General features: G+C 38.9%; 1 protein-coding gene across 1 annotated transcript in view; it reads left to right on the top strand.

Annotated features, from left to right (window-relative positions):
- GNL1 (G protein nucleolar 1 (putative)) overlaps positions 1-22,292 on the top strand; it is a 969,220-nt gene that overhangs the window by 839,329 nt on the left and 107,599 nt on the right. Inside the window, exon 10 of the mRNA XM_044084464.1 lies at positions 17,748-17,919. Within this exon, the coding sequence (XP_043940399.1) occupies positions 17,748-17,919 (172 nt within the window). The remainder of the gene's footprint in view (positions 1-17,747; positions 17,920-22,292) is intronic.

Raw genomic sequence — 22,292 nt, 5'->3', positions numbered from 1 at the left:
CCTCCTTTTTCTGTTTCTAGACCACTCCAGGTTTATCCAGTTTTGTATACTTAAGTGAGTTTGCCGCCTGTCAACTTTTCTGCAACATGAGGTGCTTTAAGCTCTGTTGTAGCTCACTCAAGATTGGAATAAGACAGTGCAGACATGGTTGCATTTATTTATATAACTGGCTAAGACCCGGAAGGGGCAAATTGTTTTTACATAAGAAAACACAGGGACATTATTGTGATTAAGTAACTTGGTTTACATTTGGGTTATCAAACTCAGGCCCTTAAAGCATTATTTATCAGCAGCAAGTTACTTTAACCATAAAGCCATAATTATTCATAACACATCCTGCAACCTGACATCTTGAAGAGACACTGTAGTGGAATAGTGAAACACTGCAATTTCATATTAAGTTAAGCAAAACTGTGCTGTTTTATTTTATAATTTATTTGTTCAAATATTATGAGTGGACTGGACCCAAGGTCATTTTTCATGATTGGTTATAATGCAAAATAAGCTAATACACAGTGCTGCCAGTAGCAGACAAGTAGAAGTATAACTAGTAAATAAGTATATAACATTAGTTGCAGGCTTGTAAATGTAAACCAGTTCCAATGGTGTAATATAAGTAAAGGCAGAGTCAAGCAACAACTGATATCAGTAGCAATCTTATTCTAAGTGAGCAGTAAGAACAGCTGCACTTCAGCTCATTAAAACAGAATCTGCCAAGGTTAGACTTAGATTTGAGGATAAGTTTCTAACAACAACCGGCAGTGAATTCCAAACTATTAGATCACAAGGTGAGCAGGATGTGGTGCAACTTTCTAAATGACTGTAGTGGCATTTGTGTTTGCATAGTTAGTGAGCTAGAGATGGAATGGTTTAATATTTAAGAGTTGAGGGTGGACTTTTACAGGTTAGGGAATAGCAAGCTAGATTCCCCCCCAAGTGACTGGGAGAAGTTTAGTTTTGGGGAGTGAGACATGGCAGTGTTCATGTTTGAGAGCTTGTACAAGAGAGCTACAGATATTTTTGTGGGACAACATGCAGTCAGCTGTAGGTGGAGAAGGGTATGTCAGTGAAGAGTGGCGAGACATATTCTAGAGTAGATAATAATACCCTCTTCGGTATAACTGCCCAGGCTTCAAAGTTATCATATGGGATAGCTCACATCACATTCTCAAAGTAAGAATTGTCCCAGACTCTCTGGGACAAGCAATAGGTTTAGGGTCTGTTGATAAACTGACATGCCTGATGGATCCTGGCTTATTTCCCATGTTTCCCTATGGGATAAATTCCCCATGCATTACAAATGATCAGTGAAAGACTGACTCCACAAAACTTTGGGAGGCCCACCAAAATCTAGGATTAGCTCTGGGACTACCTGGCAGATGCAGCTGGGGATCTAGGAGGTGGGTAGTCACAGTAACAGGGATGACAGCTGGAAGACTAAGTAGAGCTGGGTAGGGGGAGGAATTTCAACTCTACAACAGTTTCATACTACTTGCTATATAATCCCCTACTGCTGATGTATATTAATAATGTTAATTTCTGACTCAGGTGCATATTAATAAGACTGTATAATATTATGTTTATGTGCAATTTTATATATTTTACTATCAACCTATGTTAGCGTCCAGTATTAGCTATGCACTGGTCACATTTAAATTTGTATTTCCTATATTTGCAAGACATGACTTTTTATAAACTAATATAACTACTTTTGTGACTAAAAAGGGTCTTGGGACCAGCATCTTTTACCAATTAGCAAATAAAATAAAATAAAGCATCAAAAACAGCATTGTAATAGGCCCATTTTGCCACACCATATGGGTATGATATAGGATTGCTATCACTATTTAAATATGAATTTATTTAATTCTGACATCACATCAGAGCCTTTTCAAGAGACCATTATATTTTTAAAGCAACCAGCTTTCTACACTGAATGCAGGTTATGTATAGAAACGTGCAATATCCCTTCTTCTTGGTTGAACAACACAGAGGCATTCAAATAAAACTGCCTAAATGATGTTGCATTGTAAAATATAACTATTAAAGCTCTACTACATTAAATAAACACTAGGAATCAAGAATGTGGGAAAGCGAGAGGAAAACAGCAGCGAGAAATCAAACAAAAATGAGACAAATGTGCCAGAGGCAGAAATTTACATTGCTTTGGTAACAGACAACTATGCTGAAACATTTGCCATTTGTAGTTGACATTTAGATATTGGTAGATGGTACCACTTAGGGAAGTATGTGTACCATTTCCAACACATGAGATACAGCCCTCTCTCCATTGTGCAGTTTTCTGTCATCACACTTTACCCCTATAACTATTTTGCCATACTTAATGTGCTTTATGTATGAAACTATAGTAAAAAAAAAAAAAACAATGACATCACCATGACATCACAAAGAAAAGACTGAAGTCTTCTGTGCTAGTAACCTACAATATGCTAAAAATACATTAGTGACATTTCATTCCCCTGAACTAAAAATTATACAAAAGAGTAAAATTAAAGGCAACTATGCAAACCAAAGTCCTAACAAAGTCATTCTGGTATTCCAGAAGACAATGGGCAGCATTTAAAAGCTGAAATGATAAAACACTTGGGATCTCTCCCAAGATTCAAAGAACTAGCAACAATCTCAAAACTCAAAAGTTATTTGAAATCAGAGACATAAATAGTGAATAGTTAACCTGACAGACCAAGAAACATGAATACAACAGCAAAGTGCATTCAACACACACTTCACCCAAACCATACTATCACTAGCTAAACAACACAACCCCCCCTCCCCTCCAACCCACACGTTCAACTAGTAATCTCCACACTGCCTTCTCTTTTTCTCCTGTACCTACCTCCAACATAAAAAAACTCTTAACTAAACTTAAACCCACCAAATTAGCAGCAAACAACCTCCCAAGTGAGTACCTACAAATCGCAGCTGATGCTCTGGCCTACCCAGTATCCATCTTGATTAACCGATCTCTGTCAGAAAGTTACATTCCCAAATTCCCCTCCACAAAGGCGGACCCTCCACAGAACTAACCAATTACCCCAAAGCTATTCTCTCTCCACTCTCCAAAATACTAGAGAGATGCATACACTCTCAGGTCTCACACTACCTCCTTACTAACAACCTCCTTTCCAGTACTCAGCATGGTTTCCGACCAAACCATAGCACCACCACTGCCTTACTCTCCTTTACTAACACTATCCTTCAGCATAAAAACAATGGCTATCTCTCCTCTGCTACTTTCCTAGACCTATCTAAAGCATTTGACATGGTCCCACACAAACAACTTATCTCTGTCCTCAATAACCTATCCTTCTCACAATCAGTCACCAACTGGTTTCAGAGTTACCTGTCTGACCACCAACAATCTGTTGTATGGCAGAATGACATATCTCCCAACTACCTGTCTCCATAGGGGTTCCCCAAGGATCCATCCTTGGACCCCTACTTTTCTCTGTTTACACCAATAATCTAGCCTCTGCCACCAAACATGGCACACTCATCCAATACGCAGATGACTCAACCATCATCTGCTCAGCCCAGTCCCTACCCAAACTGCAAAAAGTCACACAGGAAGCCTTTACCTCTGTTGAAACATGGTTATCCGATGCCCAATTAATACTCAACCCAAACAAAACTAAACTACTCATCTTCCAACCTACCAAACATACTCAAAACAACTCTCACTAACATCACAGCAAAAGACAACACCACTATATACCCAACTGAACACACCAAATTGCTAGGAGTGGAAATAGACAATAAACTAAAATTTGACATTCACATATCCATGACCATAAAAAAAGTTCACAAAAAACTAGGAGCATTATACAGAAATAAACAATTTCTCACCAAAGCAGCAAAGATTTCAATAGCAAATTCCCACCTTATCTCCACCCTACTTTATGCCTCTCCAGTATATACCAACCTAAGGCAATGTGATCTAAACAAGCTAGAGACCTGCTACAACAAAATCGCCAAATTCGCCACAGGGGCATCCTACCGTAGTCACCACTGTCTCTCACTTGCTGAACTGGGCTGGCTTGAACTCCCTCACCTCCTTCAGTGGTATCAACTCTCACTCGACCACAAACTAGTAAACCATCCACTAAATGTCCCATCCCTCCACAATCTACTCCAACCCTATCGCACCACCAGACCACTAAGATCCAGCAACAAAAATCACTTGCAGATCACTAAAGCCAATAACTCTGCTGGTGAAGCACTATTCTCTTGCGCCATAGCCAAATTATGGAACTCACTCCCACCCACAATTACCTCCATACCATCATGCATCAACTTCAAAACTTTATTAAAAGCACCTAAAAACATGCTGGCTATGCCCTTGCAACTCCCACTCTAATATCCACCCCATCCAACTATTACCTTTCTTTCACCTCCACCAACTACCTTGATGATAGCAAGCTCAGATGCTTATAAGCCTAGTACTTATTATACAGCAGGAACTTCTCATTGTTACATTTGTTAATGCCTGTTATGTACTTCACAGATAAAGATTCTAGTTGTCTACTGATGTACTATGTTCTTCATCTGTAAATATGTAGTAAGTAATTTCTATGTTAAATTGTTAATCACTATGTAATCCAATGTGTCTGTTTATTTTACTGTGGAGCTTTTCTCCCTGGGCCTCCGCTGAAAATGGACCCACGTCCAGTCGGACACTCCCGGTCAACAAATTTAAATAAATAAAAAAATAATAAATAAATAAATAAAGTGCAAACAGCTTGACAAAATCAGCACTAGTTTTATGCATGCAGAGAATGAAATGCTGAGCAGAACAAAGAAAACAAACTGATCCTTAAAGAGAAGAGCTTTGAGTTCAGTTTGAGATATAAGCAGTTCACTTCTCTTTACAGTTGTTGCCCTAACCCAACCCCCACTGTTAGACGTCAGCCAAAACTGGAGACTATAAAACTTTGTTTATATTCACACTGTCAATCATTTAAGTATATATTAATGTAAGCAACATACAATTAACCTGTGAAACTGACCTTCACCTGTTCAGTCAAAAGTTAGTATATTCTCACTAAAACACTGCTTGAAGTCTGTCTGTGTAGTTAAACAGTATGCACTACAGATGATCACAGAGACGCATCGTTAGAGCACTGAAATCACTGGAAATTATATTCTGCTGTACTTTGCACTCTCAACTATTTATTAACTTTTATTACAGTTTTAATATGCTACAGCAGGCCAAATCGATTTTCTTTAACTCTATACACACATTACCTATCATTTTTAAACACAAGCCTTTCATTATGGTGGCTGTACATAACTAACTGTGATATATCATACACTGAATACATTTTAAATATTCAACATGGCATATGCAGTTAAAGGTTAAGGAGACACTTTTCCTTCTTCTATAATTTAACTTTAGGCAAACTACTTTGAGCAATGGAAGTAATAAAGAAAGAAATCAACAACATATTGTTTGTTTTTCATACAAAGGGCATAACAAAACAATAATTTTACATTCTATTCAGGCCTTCAATAAGACAAAAGAAATATAATTACAGTCAATCATTATATTCCATGAAGCTATACAAACCACCAGTTTTACGGTGTTTTGGTCTACTCTTTAGATCATGACACAAATTTCTTTCCCATTGTAATCCATCTAGGACTCCTGACAAATTTTGATTCTGTACAGGCAATAATTTATCTGTTTATTTTGTTTTACTGACTGCATAGAAAAGTAAGGTATTACATATTTTCTGTTGTGGCCTGACGAGAAAAATGCCATTTATTACAACATACACTATATAACACAATAAACCATTTACTCAAAATGTCAGCCACAGAATAAAGCATCTTTTTTACTCAAACTTGTTTTTACACAATGATAATACAAATATATTATTGCATTTTAAACCAGAACAATTATTCAAAGACTCTGCATAATTTATACGGTTGTAGTTCTATGACATTGGAACGCTTTTTGCTTGCTGTTAATTGCATCTTACAGTCTTTTTTTACTGAGACAGCCCCTACCTATCTCCTTATGCAGCAAAGGCATATTATAAATAAAAATGTGAAGAGGGCTTAAGTTTTTCTTTTCTCTCATACAAACAAAATAACTCCCCAGGCAGCAAATGTAGAATAAATAAAAGTTGTGGGAAAATGGCTCTGTTTTTTTTCTCACACAAACAAAATAAGTGTTAACTACTGGTCCAGTGCATAAGCAACATTAATCACTCACCCAATATGTGTGAGGAGTGAAGAAATGAAAAGAAGTTTAATACTTTGCATTACCTACCCTCTCACTAAGCACACGTACACTATTGTGTACATAGCGTATGCCTGCCTGCACCCTATTCCACAGTTTTGCTGTAAAACATTAATTCTGGTCATGCAGTTACATAATTTACTACTTCCATGGGTTTAGGAACTAGAATTACAGTGATGCTCCAGTCACTCCATGGCTTTTCTCTCCCACGTACTTTGAACAGTTTTGAACATCTTTTACAAACTGTTTCTGTGGCTGGAATTCTGTGAGTACTCAGTCTAACCCATCATTCAAGGGTTTGCCTCCATATTATGCTCTGTTAGTTCAGTACTCTTAGACATCAATAAGAACATGGAACAAATGCCACAATACGAGGAACAGATAAAACACCAAACAAAAAACACCTCATATCGATGAGTCAGCAAAGATATCCACACAAAGCTTTTCTGATTAATTCTTTTGAGGAAAGCGGCTAATAAACAGTGTGGATACTAAAAGCTTTGTGTGGATATCCTTGCTGACTCAACTATACAAGGTGTTTTTTGATCAGTGAGAACATTCCTTTATTTCTTAATAAAATTATCTCACTTTTGTTCTTGTGCTCCATGGCTTCAAGGCATTACCATAATAGGAGTTGCTCTATCTTTCTTTTTCCTGGTTATCTTATCCTAAAGTCAATGAATTTATTCATTCAATTACCTCAGATACAATCTTTACTACTTGGCCAGAAATGTGTTTTCCATGAAAGACACTAAGAATAATACCTAAACACCTGGGTTAAATTCCCAAACTGGACATTTTTATTATAAACATTTTGCTGCATCTCCAAGGCTGTCCTCATGTGCTCCTTTACTATAACCAGGACCAAATTCAGCTTTAATCTCTCCTGCAAAGTGACATGGTGCCACATTAGACTTCTGAATGGTGTATTTTCTTCTTGCCAAATTTCCTTATGAATGTCAAGCCATCCTCTTGGATGCCTAGTGTACAAAAGTACAAACAGAATAATCCCAGCTGAAGTTTGTGGCACCTCTCTTATAGAAAACAATATAAAGGATAACAACTGGTCCCAGTTCTACCCATTTGGTATCAAGAGCGTTCCTTAGCATGGACTTTAATGCTTTACTAAACCTGTTTACTAATACATTAGTCTGTGGATGGCATGTTAATGTCTGCAACTGTGTGATTTTAAGACACTTCCTTTACATTAATAGTGTTGTATCAGTTATGCAGTGCCTTGCTCAGTATTTCTTTAGGTATATCTACTCTGGCGGATACCAGCTCTCTGGCAATAGCCAAAGCTTTAGCTTTATGCATTGATATTACTTCTGGAAATCTGATAACATAGTTTATTAAGACTAGTATGTATTGATACCCATCTAGCGGCAAACACGGCACATTCGCAAACGTACCGCTTGGCACCTTGGAAATTAGACCAGTAAAATAAAAAAATGAAATTACCTTGATGTGGATCACTGGCTCACACTCGACAGCACTTTCAAAGTAGTTTTTCCAACTATCATTTTTATTTTAAAATTAAATTGTCTTCTGTCTGGCAGACAGTTACTAAACCTTGACCCGAACGCTATCACATCTCTCTCCAACCCGCCTAAATTACAATGGAGATGCAGTTGGAGGTGGATTGTTATAAAAAAACAAAATCATCTGACTGCAACCTCCAATCGCATCTCCGTATAGGTGCATTTGGTGACGGGATTAAAGAGGTAGCTTACTTAAAAAAAAAACAAGTTTAAAAAGGGGCTGGCGCGAGTTTGGTGACAGGATTAAAGAGGCAATTTATCTAAAAAAAAAAAAAAACAAGCAAGTTTAAAAAGGGGCCGGCGCGCGCCCCTGCGCCCATGCCTAAATCCGCCACTGCATTCAGTCACTGCATGAGAAATCTTCCTTTTCCCAAGGTAGAAAACTTCCCTCATAGGAAGTGTATGCGGATTTTTCCCCACACTCCACACAGACACAGGATTTAAATCCCCCCTTTTCCTTTTTTTGAGATGAATTCTAACTCTTCACATTCATGATTATAGCATTGCACCCACATATGCTGGTTTGATTTTTAATCATTACTTTGATATAAGGGCAGGCAGTCATATAAATGCCGTACTAGTGTTCCTTTCCTCCAAGCTGCATGTAGCCACCAGAGCTGTGGTGTCCTTAAACCATGTCTTCACCTTTGGATAAACCTGTAAAAAGCCAAAATAAAAACTATCAGAAAATATTTTACTAAGTGTGTGGAAGATTTCCATATGTTCTCCCTAGCATGTAATGTTGGTTCAGATACTCTGCTGTTACTTTATCCTCCTCCTCTTCTTCTCTCTCTCCCGTCTTCCCAAAGAAGAACAGCAGGAAGACGTAGATGAAACTTCTGATATTAACACCTCAGATTTGCAAAGAAGTCTCCATATGGCAGGATGCTAGAGAGAGGTTGCTCGTCAAGGAATGAATGACGTACTTTCAGTTCTGCACAGGCTTTTGTCATATGACATTGATTTAGTCTTTGCTGTCTGTTTTTTCTGCATCTATAGAGTCGGCCATGTATGGCTGTCTTTTGGATAATTCTTTCATCTGATATAGACAGCTAGGATCCTTGAGTCAGCCGTTTGCACATGTATATGAGTATACATCAAAATACTGACCGTTCATGATATCCTCAGATCAGGATACTTACTAACAGTTTATAATATTGACCAGTCACAGTAAAGAACTTATAACACTAACAAAAAACACCTAAAACCCCACAGTAAATAAATCACAAAAATAAATTAATCTAAAACAGAACTTACAGAAAAACTTAAAACAGTACCACTACACAAGACAGGCTCAGACAAGGAAACATGTACCACCAAACATGTACAACACTAAAGCTTTCACCTTACTTAATGCTTGCTCAAACCTTAACCCACAAACACTCACACTAACACACTTACCTGTGTCTGCATTCTAAACTTCAAACATACATACACACACACACACGTGTATGTGTGTGTGTGTGTGCTATAAAAATAGAACTTCAATGTACTAAAAGAAAGGCACACTGACGCTGAACTGATATTAAGCTTTCGTTCTTGTTAAGATGAAAAAACTTCCTCAGAATACAATGAAATGGAATAATCACTAGTTCAGATATATACAAGTCTAGAATGTAAATACAGTAGCCAATAAACATAAAACAGTGTTTTTTAAAAAAAATAAATAAATAAGGAAACTGCAGATGTTCTTCGTGTTTCACTGTTGCAGTCATTACATTTGGGAAATCCTGCTGGCAGGTTGCCCTCAGCCGGCCTGAATTCCAAAGTCTTGGGTCCTGCATCGGCTGCCGTCGTCCCTTCCCTGACGTCAGGTCATCAGGGGTATAAAAGAAGCAGCCGACCCCATTTTCTTCAGTCTTTCTTGCCGCGCGGTGCCCGAAGCAGAAGCAGTTCGCAAGTGCCGGTCGACCGACTCCTGAAATTTTCTTGTTTGAGTTTCAGAACCAAAGTCTTCATAAAGCTAAGCACTCCGTTTGGGAAACTTTTTTCTTGCTCCAGACCAATGTCAGAAAAAGTTAATTGTATTACTTGTGGAAAGCAAATATTTTATAAGGATTTTCATTCTTACTGTATTCCTTGAATGTGCTGAAAACAAGGAAATGCAGGATTTATTGCATGCAGCTGAACAAGTTGGAAAGCATACTTTGCAATGTGGTTTTGATTCTTTGGAGGCCTCCTGCAGGGCTGCAGTTACAGGTTCTGTAATTAGGAGGCATGCTTGGTTAAAGGAACAAAATCTGCCTGATCATGTTAAAGTTAAGTTACTAGATGCACCTTTACAGCATGATACTTTGTTTGGTGCTAAGTGAATAAGATGCTGAAGGGAGCATGTCTAGTTATACCAGCGTAGAGCATATTTAATGTTTAAATGCTTCTGCATTCAATAACAACTGCCATTTAAGTTCTCTCAGTTCAAGAAAAGAGTCACTATCTTCAAAAAATAAATTTGTCTGTTCTAATATATAAAGAATTTGAGTTTATGTGTGCTGGTCATACTGTGTTTTGCAAGGGCATTATTTTCATTAGAAGCTCGAATTACCCCCAGGTGTTCCTTAATGTGATCTGACAGCTTGCATTTGGATTGACCTACGTAGAAACATCCACAAGACATACAGATATTTGCATAAACTACAAAGGTTGAATGGCAATGAAACTATCTAGATAGTTGCAATGAGAAAAAGTATACTTATCACCTATAAAAATAAAAGGACAAACAACGCATTTACCACAACAGTACATGCCAGTAGAGGAATTATTTCTAACAGGAGAATGCAATAAAAAACAAGTCTATTTTCCACATGTGAACGAATAGTTCTAGTCTTTTTAAACGTAAAAGTAGGTGCATTTCCTAAGGCAGAACTTATTTGTGGGGAATCAGAAATAATGTCCCAATTATTGGAAATAATTTCCCTAATAGCACAGGTGTCCCTGCAAATAGGTATAGGGAAATTAAGACATCTGTATAAAAAAGTCAAGTGTAGCCCCTGAGCATAGGATGTAACACCAGCAGATAAAATAGAAAGTAATCCAAACAGCCAATAGTGCTGGTGTCAAACGGCCTTGAATAAAACACTCCAATGGTAATCACCAACAGAATTGTGTAGTGAAAGGAAACCCTTCACAAAGTCACTCCAACTAACCAGACTTCCAAAATCACCACGCTAATTCTAGCAATGTGGAGCATAAATCCTTTAATACACAGTGAGCGCTTTCGCCATGCGGCTTCTTCAGACTGTTAAACAATAATAAAAATTCTAGCAGTTACATATATAACACATACCCTCACCCCATTGGTTTAAAAAACTCATCACATACATTCAAAATGTAAGGCAATTAATTTTGTCAACAAAGCATTCATGCAGAGCTATCTGCTTCGTACTTGCAGAAAGGTAATCCCTAAAAACATCCTATATGAACTTCTTGTAAAAACATCATTTCATCTTAGCAGCAGCAATACAAAAGGAGAAATGAATACAACAAATCATCAGTAAGAATGCGACAAACTATCCATAAAAACATACAAATGAAACTGCAGCATTGTCCTAATAAAAGCAACAAACAAACAGTATGAAGGCACTTGATATACACATGTAACAAGAGTTAACTCCTAAATCGAATTAACCTACACTAAACAGTGTGTGTATAAGTATGAGTGAATTAATCCTATACTTACTCATTCTTGACCATCCTACCCTTAAAAAACATTAAAAACTCCTAACGTTGTAAAGGAAGCTGCTTCTTCCTTTCAGCAGCCACTGCACTATTAGCACGCTGTACTGCGTCGCTCAAGGGTACGACGTCAGCCTACCCTTAAAGGGAAATATACTTCGAATTCTCGCATGCTAATAGCAGATTCTGAGGTTGTTACCTCAACTCCGATCAGATATTTATGAACGTTAAAACGTACCTATTTAACACACATAACACACTAACATAATGAAAAGCGTTTCCTTAAAAGGGTTTTTCAAGAAGTGTTTATACTTCCTATTAAAAGGTATCTAAAATACATACAGTTGGTTCATATAGTGTCAGCAAAACTAAACATAAAAATCCAATAACGTGACATCTGTAAAGTCTCGGCTAGGACCACTTGGGATAAGATCGGGAGAAAGGACGCATACGTTACCATCGATCCAGGCATAGCTTACACTCTTACCGTGTGTTAAATGTTAAGGTACGCGTGCATTGCAGCTGACAAAATCGCTTGCAACCGCATACCCACACATCTTACAAGCAAAACCAGTCATGTGTCGACAAATGGTCAAATCATGCTTAATATTACTACTGTAACTGACCATACAAGGGTCACAATATGTGCTACCTAAAAACTGGGCATACACAGCGAGGAATGTAGGAACAGGAAGTAAACAAGGGGAGGAAAACATGTGCGGAGGGGCGGAGAGCAAGGAATGGCAAGGAATGAGAAGACGGGGTGAGGGGGGAAAAAGAAGACCAGCTGACAAAGGAGGCCCCATTGTCCTTATGGATTCATTGGACTATAATAGAAGGATGGGAATGCTCTTAGGAGAGACCTCTTCATATTTAAAGATAGGTATGGATGTAGTTATAGATAAAACCTTACAAGTTTATTACATGCTTGATGAGCTGTTAGCTTCTGGTAGTATTCAGAAGGAACTTTATGACTATTTCAAGGTAAACAACCCATTAATCCCCATGATACAAGGACTTCCCAAAGTTCATAAATCGGCAAGGGATCCACCAATGAGGCCGATTGTAGCTGGACAAGGTTGGGTGACTGAACCTTTCTCTATTTTTATTGAATATCACCTCAGACCCCTGGTTAATCAAAACAAGTTCATACTGAGAGACAGTAAGCAATTTCTTTTGGACCTATACGATTATACGAAAACATTGGAGGATAATGTGCACTACATCCTAGTAACACTAGACGTGGTTAGTTTGTTTACCATGATCCCCAATGATTTAGGTATACATTACGTACAGGAGTACCTGAAAAAGCATTCTGAATTCTCAAATGTAAGAATAGACTTCTTTGCTTTACTTTTAGAAACTGTATTGTTGAATAATGTCTTCATGTTTGGAGACGACATCTTCTCACAAAGGGATGGCGTAGCAATGGGCACGTCCTGTGCCAACAGCTACGCCAACCTGGTCATGGCACAATGGGAAGAGTCCTTCCTATTTATTACACCCCAATTCCAGGAGTATGTTGGGTTCTACCGCAGGTTTGTTGATGACCTTTTCTTTATTTGGAAGGGAAACAGCGAGGAATTATTGCTTTTTGTCGAATGCATGAATAGTTCAACAGGATTTTTAAGTTTCACATTAAATTACTCAACAGAACGTATATCCTATTTGGATGTGAATATCAACAGGCTCAGTAATGGACTACTCAATACAAATGTCCATAGGAAGTTATGTTTCAGGAACACTATTCTACACAGGAGTAGTATGCACCCCAAATATGTATTCGATAATGTAATGAAGGGGCAGGTAATGAGGGCCTCTAGGTTGAATCCCACTAGTGAAGGCTATGAAGATGAACTTAAAGGTCTTAAGGCTAGATTTTCAAAAAGAGGTTATAATGAAGATACATTTGATAGCACAGTTGTAGATGTTCAAAGCCTAAGATGTACTAGAGCAAAACCGTATTATTCAGAACCTTTACCCACATCAGCTCTGGATATCCAGTTGAATCCTATGAAAAATAGAATTTCCATGTTTTATACCAAAGATTCAGTGGGTTTGAAGCAGATACTTGAGAGGCACTGGGATTTATTGATGTTAGATAATGATATCAAGGAAATAGTGGGTCCTCGCCCGAGCATCACTTATAAGAACCAACCTAATTTAAGGAGAATTTTATGCAAGCCTAGGAACAGTCTGGCCATAGAGACATCTAGTACACAGTTGTCCAATACTACACCGTGTGGTAGATGCAACCAGTGCATGTTCATTAATGAAACAATGAGTTTCATTCATCCTACCACTCAATGGAGTTATAGTTTTCACACCAGAACATCTTGTAGTAGTTCAAACATCATTTACATGGCAACCTGTGAAGCATGCCAGGCGTTTTACGTTGGTAAAACCAACAGGTCTTTTAGAGAACGTATTAGGGAGCATGTTTACCAAATTAGGACAGCATCCGAGGTTAATGCCCTAGCTAAACATCATAAAGAGAAAGGTTCCAACCATACCTTCTCGTTTTTTGTCATCCAAAAGATCACTCCCAGTAAGAGAGGAGGTGACATTATTAACTTCACCCTGGAGAATGAAACGAAATGGATAATTAGATTAAGGGCTGACCTATACCCAGGATTAAATGACAAAGTGCAGGTCAGACCTTTCCTTCGAAAGAGGAGATTGTTTGTACCCAAACAATAGATCCATCACACACCATTGTAGCACAGAAATGCATTTCACTTCTTTATTCATCTTAGGTTTTTCCTTGTCATGCCTTCCCCAGTCCCTGCCTTCTCCTTCTCCCTCCCGTTTCCCTCCCCTCCCCCCCTCCCCCCTTTCTCCTCTTTCTCCCCCCTCCCTCCCCACCAGCTCCATGCACGCAAGTATGGATTCCCTCCTGTTTTGTTTGGTGTTTCCCACTCCTTTGCCCATTCCATCAATGGTGTCCACTATTGTCTTTTTTCCTCTCCTTTCCCCCTCTTCATACTCCCCCTTCACATTCCTCGCTATTCTTTGCTTTCCTCTCCACTAGCACCATGCACGCAGGGATGGATTCCCTCCTGCTTTGTGTTTGGTGTTTCCCACCCCTCTGCCTATTCCCCTTTCTTATTCCCTTCTTTTTCCCCCCTCACCCCGTCTTCTCATTCCTTGCCATTCCTTGCTCTCCGCCCCTCCGCACATGTTTTCCTCCCCTTGTTTACTTCCTGTTCCAACATTCCTCGCTGTGTATGCCCAGTTTTTAGGTAGCACATATTGTGACCCTTGTATGGTCAGTTACAGTAGTAATATTAAGCATGATTTGACCATTTGTCGACACATGACTGGTTTTGCTTGTAAGATGTGTGGGTATGCGGTTGCAAGCGATTTTGTCAGCTGCAATGCACGCGTACCTTAACATTTAACACACGGTAAGAGTGTAAGCTATGCCTGGATCGATGGTAACGTATGCGTCCTTTCTCCCGATCTTATCCCAGGTGGTCCTAGCCGAGACTTTACAGATGTCACGTTATTGGATTTTTATGTTTAGTTTTGCTGACACTATATGAACCAACTGTATGTATTTTAGATACCTTTTAATAGGAAGTATAAACACTTCTTGAAAAACCCTTTTAAGGAAACGCTTTTCATTATGTTAGTGTGTTATGTGTGTTAAATAGGTACGTTTTAACGTTCATAAATATCTGATCGGAGTTGAGGTAACAACCTCAGAATCTGCTATTAGCATGCGAGAATTCGAAGTATATTTCCCTTTAAGGGTAGGCTGACGTCGTACCCTTGAGCGACGCAGTACAGCGTGCTAATAGTGCAGTGGCTGCTGAAAGGAAGAAGCAGCTTCCTTTACAACGTTAGGAGTTTTTAATGTTTTTTAAGGGTAGGATGGTCAAGAATGAGTAAGTATAGGATTAATTCACTCATACTTATACACACACTGTTTAGTGTAGGTTAATTCGATTTAGGAGTTAACTCTTGTTACATGTGTATATCAAGTGCCTTCATACTGTTTGTTTGTTGCTTTTATTAGGACAATGCTGCAGTTTCATTTGTATGTTTTTATGGATAGTTTGTCGCATTCTTACTGATGATTTGTTGTATTCATTTCTCCTTTTGTATTGCTGCTGCTAAGATGAAATGATGTTTTTACAAGAAGTTCATATAGGATGTTTTTAGGGATTACCTTTCTGCAAGTACGAAGCAGATAGCTCTGCATGAATGCTTTGTTGACAAAATTAATTGCCTTACATTTTGAATGTATGTGATGAGTTTTTTAAACCAATGGGGTGAGGGTATGTGTTATATATGTAACTGCTAGAATTTTTATTATTGTTTAACAGTCTGAAGAAGCCGCATGGCGAAAGCGCTCACTGTGTATTAAAGGATTTATGCTCCACATTGCTAGAATTAGCGTGGTGATTTTGGAAGTCTGGTTAGTTGGAGTGACTTTGTGAAGGGTTTCCTTTCACTACACAATTCTGTTGGTGATTACCATTGGAGTGTTTTATTCAAGGCCGTTTGACACCAGCACTATTGGCTGTTTAAATTAAGACATCTGTTGGATGGAGAAGGTTCTGTTATACAGGTTTGGAATCCATATTTCAGAACAGGAAGGTATTTACTATGTCTAGCTGCTGAAACATCTTCACAAATGCTGTCAATTATAGAAGCAGGGTAGTTCCTGATGGAAAACATATGTTTCAGTAATGAGGACTGCACAAAAAATTCTTTGTCATGACTAACCAATCTAGACAGTGTAATAAACTGACCCTTAACCAAATTCTTCTTCATATAGAATGGGTATTGGCTAGTAAAATCAGGAAAGTTGATTTTATAAGTGTCTTTTCTGAATACTGTAGAAAAAATAGAACCAGAGGAAAGTAACACTTTTCATGTCTAGGAAATTAACAGTTTGACCCTGACTTGAAATAATTAGATTAAGGAAACCTATACTATTTTTCAAACTAGAGATAAAAAAGAAAATCTAACTAATTTTTGTTACCATTCCATGCAAAAAATGTTATCAATGTTGTTGTTGTTGTAACGTTTGTAAATAATCATGTGTTGAAATCCAGAGAGAAAAGATAAATATACATATTCCCACGCACTGAGAACTAGGTTGGCAAAAGCTGGTGCTAGTTTATGAACCCATTGCAACTCCTTTTATTTGTTTGCATATTTTGTTATTGAAAAAGAAGTTGCTGGTAAGGACAATATTAACTAGAGTGCAAATAGTATTAACTTTGTGTGGAGGAAAAAAATGTACACTTAGTGAGAAATATTTTAAGTAGTTCCAGTCCTTCTGCATGCGGTATATTGGTGTATAATGCCTCAATGTCTAACGTTACCAAAAAACAATTTGATAAAACTTCCTTATGTAAAAACAATTCATTTAGAAAATCCCAAGAGTCTCTTAAGTAATACCTGGTGGACTGCACTATGGGGTTAAGAACAGAATCTACATATTGAGATATTTTTTTCTGTTTTCATTTTTTTTTTTATTTGAAATTAAATGTCTAAAAGGTGGGTCCTGTGTATTCTTGTGTATTTTGGGTATCCCAAATAATTTACCCAAACTGGGGGAGGGTACAGACATGAAGTTAAGTTCTTCCAGCGAGATGGCATTATCCAATTCAAGTTGTTTAAGAGTTCTGTCTATTAAAGTAAACTGTTTATGTACTTCTTTAATCTGTACTTCTCTGAAAAAATCATTATTCAATGTAGATGCTGTTTTAGAGATATGTAATTCTTGTTCCATTAGGACAAGATTTTTTAGCTTGTGATAGGAATTACTAAAAGAAAATGTCAGACATCAACCAAGTTTGTAACAGAGCACCATTTTTCCTTGTAAGACACTGGTGAGCCTTACTTCCTAAATAAGTAGTATATCTTAATTCACTGTACATGCAAGCTGGCTAGCAAACATGAAATTCCTCAGGTGGACATAATTTCTGGATAAAGTTAGGATGCTGTCATTTTCTGCCTAAGTGTGATTCCTACAGATCAGCCTACAAGCAGGAATGGGAACTTGTACGGATTATGAGATTAAAGTTTAGCATTGTCAGATTTCTGCTTGTAACAGAATTGTGGGGATTCCAGTTTAGCAGAATGAATTCTTTAAATTAATTGCCCGTACATAAAATAATTTAAAAGTAAGATTTATAGATAATGTCAGTATGTTTTTTTTTCCATAAGTAACGCTGTGTAATCCTTACAGACATTTGATTTAGTCTCCTCTCGTGTTTTTAATTTCAAAGTGTGACTGTTGTGTTCCCTAGATTTTGGCTGGGATTTACCCTATTGCCCAGATCCAAGAGCCTTACACATCTGTTGGTTATCTTGCTGTAAGAATACCAGTTCAGAAGTTACTAAAATTGAAACATCCAGATGCTGAGCAGAATCCTCATTCCAAAGATCAACATCCTTGGAGAGCCTGGGACATCTGTGAAGGTAAGGAGGCATGTTGTACAGACTGTTTTGGCCTTTTCCCATGTTTGGATGGGTGCGCTTATAAGTATTTTCTTTATAAGAAATGTGTTGGCAAGGCCCAGAGGTTAAAAGTCTTCTCAAAGTCGTGCTGTTCAAGTTATTCTGCATTTACTGGGGTGTAGGTTTGCAACTTCACTGATGGTCAGTGGTGTGATAAGGTTTTTAATTCATTTTTTTAGATGTGTTTTTGACCATGAACTCCACTTAACTGGCTGCTTCCACTTCCTCTGCTGCACTTGCCTTGGCTTTTGTTTGTGAGATTTCTTGCTAAACGAGTCTATCAAAATGAGAATACTCAGTAGTTTTAATTTCTGTGTAAACGTGTGTGTGTGTGTGTGTGTGTATTTGCGTGTGTGTGTATTTGCGTGTGTGTGTATTTGCGTGTGTGTGTATTTGCGTGTGTGTGTGTGTGTGTGTGTGTGTGTGTGTGTGTGTGTGTGTGTGTGTGTGTGTGTGTGTGTGTGTGTGTGTGTGTGTGTGTGTGTGTGTATTTGCGTGTGTGTGTTTGCGTGTGTGTGTGTGTGTGTGTGTGTGTGTGCGCGTGTGTGTGTGTGTGTGTGTGTGTGTGTGTGTGTGTGTGTGTGTGTCTCTCTTGGCTTGCACATGCACAGTCCCAGCATTGTGGCTGTTATGGGCATGATAAAAAGATGCAAATGTCCTTTCAGCAAGATACTGCACGTAGGACCTGCTTTGAACTTTACACTGTCATGCATGTCCTCAGTGTGGAATTTAATAGTTTTATTGCACACACAAAATGTACAGCCATTCACAGGGAGAGCCTTGAGAGAAAAGGGGCAGTGAATAATATCTGAGATAATTTATGTATAAACTTGTTGTTACAACATTAGAAAATTGTGCAGTAAGAGTAGATCTGATGATAACCTTCCATTTCACTGTTACAGTATTCATAACATTAGGGATCCCCTACTAAGGGCAGCCCAGTGTCCAGCCAGTATACCAAAGGCTTTAGGTTGCTTTAAGATATGCCATATGTCACACACATGCTCCTTGTGTGTAGCATAGGGCATAAATGTAACATCCAGACGTACCATCCTTAGAACTTTTTTGCCACTAGTGTGAAGGCCATCATTTGATCATAGGTCTGAATGCCCATTCTGTTGCTGGTTCACCAGGCTGTTGCAGATAGGTGCCCTGTTGTGGGTCTTTTTTACTTACTTTTTTATTGTTGCTTGTGGGGTTTCATGTCATCCAAAAAGGGTAAATGCCAGTGTGGGAGACAGATTCCCCATAAAGACCACCACAGCCAGTGTCTGTTTTGCCTAGGCACCTCGCACGACCATACGTTCTGTCCCATCTGTCAGGCCTTTTGTACCTAAAACCCTTTGCAGTAGATTCTTGTCTTTGGCACTCCAAGGGACAGCTGTCAGTGATGAAGGCAGCCAAGAAGCTTTGGCGGAATTTTCTGCTGTTCGACTTCCACTGGACATCTCTCCTGAGGAGAGTGGATGCCTGGAGGGTTCGCCTGACTTTATCGTTCCATTCCTCTGCCGCAGACCAGGTTGGTGGCTGGCGGGGATACGACTTTAAGCACATGCAATGAGGCATTGCACATGTCCGTTTTAGACATTCGGGGGGAACCACGGCTGATTATCTCCAAGGGGCCTTCCTCAAATTAGTCAGAGAAGAGGTCTCTACTACCCTCATTGAATGCCGTCCTGGGTCAGGACCTTCAAAGTTTTATAAGGCGGACATCCCATTGAAGAAAAAGCAAAAGACTAAACATATCACTCCTGCTCCTAAGGATCCGCAAAGTGAATGGCAGTCCTTCACTCAGGGTTTATTTAGTGCTTTGATGACATTGAAACCTCCTCAGGGAGTTTGTTCCAACCCCACCTGCTCTTCTAATCCAATAAAAAGACCCAATGAACAGGGTTCCTCTGAGGAGGAGCTGGATTTGGATGAGGAATCCCTTGCTTACTTTTCTCAGATTCCTTCTCCCTCTGCCAGTCATGATAGCTCCCATTGCAGAGGTTTCTTCTGGTTGACACTATCTCTAGGATGATGGATTTCTTTAAATGGGATTATACTCGGGTTTCTGAGGTACATAAAAGATACTATGAGTTGCTGCAGATGGATTCTCGTAAACCTTCTGCTGTTCCGCCTGTTTTGGCCTCCTTGTTGGATGCATTTTCTAATGCTTCTAAGGCTCCAGACTCTCAACCCCCTGCTCCCAAAAAACCTGATTGATTCTATAGGGTGGCTGAGGACTGTACATTTTTGTACAAGTGTTTTTCTGCTGACCCCTCAGTGATGTCTGTAGCTTCTGACAAGCCCTCTCAATTGCTTCCTTCTCCCAAGTTACTGCCCTCTGATAAAGGTGGCAGGACCATGGAAAAGGCTAGGCAAGAAGGTTTATGCCTCTGCTACTTTGGCTTTTAGGGTTGTTAATTATCAGACCCATATGTCCAGATATTTGTTGGCTCTCCTAACCCGGGCTTGTCAGTTTATTTCTGATCTTCCAGACTCTGAGGGTACGACTTCTGCTCTTTCCCAGGACAAGGCCAGGTGGCCTGTCATTCCATCAAGTGTAGTTATGATGCAGCAGATGTTTCCTCTGTGGCTGCTGCTTTTGGGTCAGTGATGAGGAGGTATTCTTGGTGTCAGCTTCAACCTTTGCCTAATGATATTAAGGCTAAGTTGATGGATGCTTCTCTTGATAATAAACACTTATTTGGTGAAGCTGCTACTGCTATGTTTAGGGAAAGGCTTTACAGAAACTTGAACATATGTTTGTTTCTCTTGTGCCTAAATTTCAGAGAAACTACCCCAGTAAGCCAGCCTTTATTTGCAGGTAATCTTGCCCTCTTCCTAAAGGTAAAAAGGGTGGCAAGTGGGCTCATCCTGCTAAGGCTACTCAGACTTCAGTGCCTCTCAAGTCTCCTTTTCAAGATAAACCAGGTGCTGTCTGACTATCCTATTCTTCCCAGCCACTTTCCTCTTCTTCATCTCTCTCTCTCTCTTTCCTTGTTTGGCTACAGATTCCTCAGGATTCCTAGGTCCTGTCCATTATTCAACAGAGGTATTTCATGGTTTGGAAATCCCTTCCCCATTTTACTGGTGTTCCTTAGCCCCCTCAGGAACAACTCCTTATTTCCAGAGGTTCTTCAGGACCTTTTGACTCTGGTTACTATTCAAGAGGTGCCTGTGTCCCAAGGGGGGGGGGGGGGGGGGGTTACTCCAAGATGTTTCTAGTACCCATAAAAGAAGGTACTTGGAGACCAATTCTAGACCTCTCTCATCTAAACACTTTTCTGAAGGTGCTTTCCTTTCGAATGTTGTCCCCTCAGACTTTGTTTTCTCTCTTGCTTCCCCAGACATATGTGGTGTCTGTGGATCTCAAGGATGCTTATCTCCATATCCTGATCCACCCCCTTTTCGGGTAGTTTTTACTTTTCTCTGTTACTTCCTGGCATTTTCATTTCTCTGCTTTGCACTTTGGCCTTTCTACTGCCCCAAGGTATTCACCAAATCCTGTAATGAAATACTACAAAAGTAAAGCCAGGTGCATGGTACAAAATCCAAAAGTGTAGACTCCAATAGCCAGCACTCATCCACGGTGGGGGAAAAACAGCACTGACTCACAGATGTACAAAATATCAAAAACTTTATTCCAATTACAGCATACTGGTTTCAGCTAAACCAGCCTTCTTCAGTGCTTAATCATCAAGACAGTGTAACATCCATTAAATAACAACATCCTAACACTGATTGGTTGATTAAAAATAATCATTCAGACTTGGAGATAAAAGTACACCCATCCTAATAATCCAACCCTTCTCTTTTTTATTCAAAATACTATGCCAACCCCCCATTGTAGCTTCTATTCAACACAATTTTGTCTATAATTGTAAATTGAAACCTCACTGTTTTATGATGTAAAATATGTTCGAACAAAGCATTTGACCCTCTGGCACAGCTAATCTCACGCAGATGTTCCAAAATTCTAAGTTTTATTGCATAGCTATTCAAAAGCTTGTCATTAAAGGGAGAGTATAGCCTGCTGCTCATTCAGTTCTTTACTGTTATGAAGTGAGCAGTTGCCCATATCCCTTTATCAAACTGTTGGTTATTTACCTAGTCTGTCTGAAGCATGCTAAGTAGAATTTTGCCTTTTTCTTAGAATCTGTTTATCTTTACCTGTTATTGTTTTTATTTATATAGAGATTTATAGATATTTCAAGGCCATTGAGTCCTTTGACCAGTCATGCCTTGTCAGTACTCTCCCTCAGTATCCTTTAGCTATACAAAAGTATATTTATACATAATAAGACATATATAAACATGTATATGTGTGTATATGTACGTGTGTGTGT

Source organism: Protopterus annectens, chromosome 9.part0 (assembly GCF_019279795.1).
Source record: "Protopterus annectens isolate FY-2018-M chromosome 9.part0, PAN1.0, whole genome shotgun sequence".
Taxonomy (NCBI): Eukaryota; Metazoa; Chordata; order Ceratodontiformes; family Protopteridae; genus Protopterus; species Protopterus annectens.
This window is presented reverse-complemented; position numbering and strand designations above follow the sequence as displayed.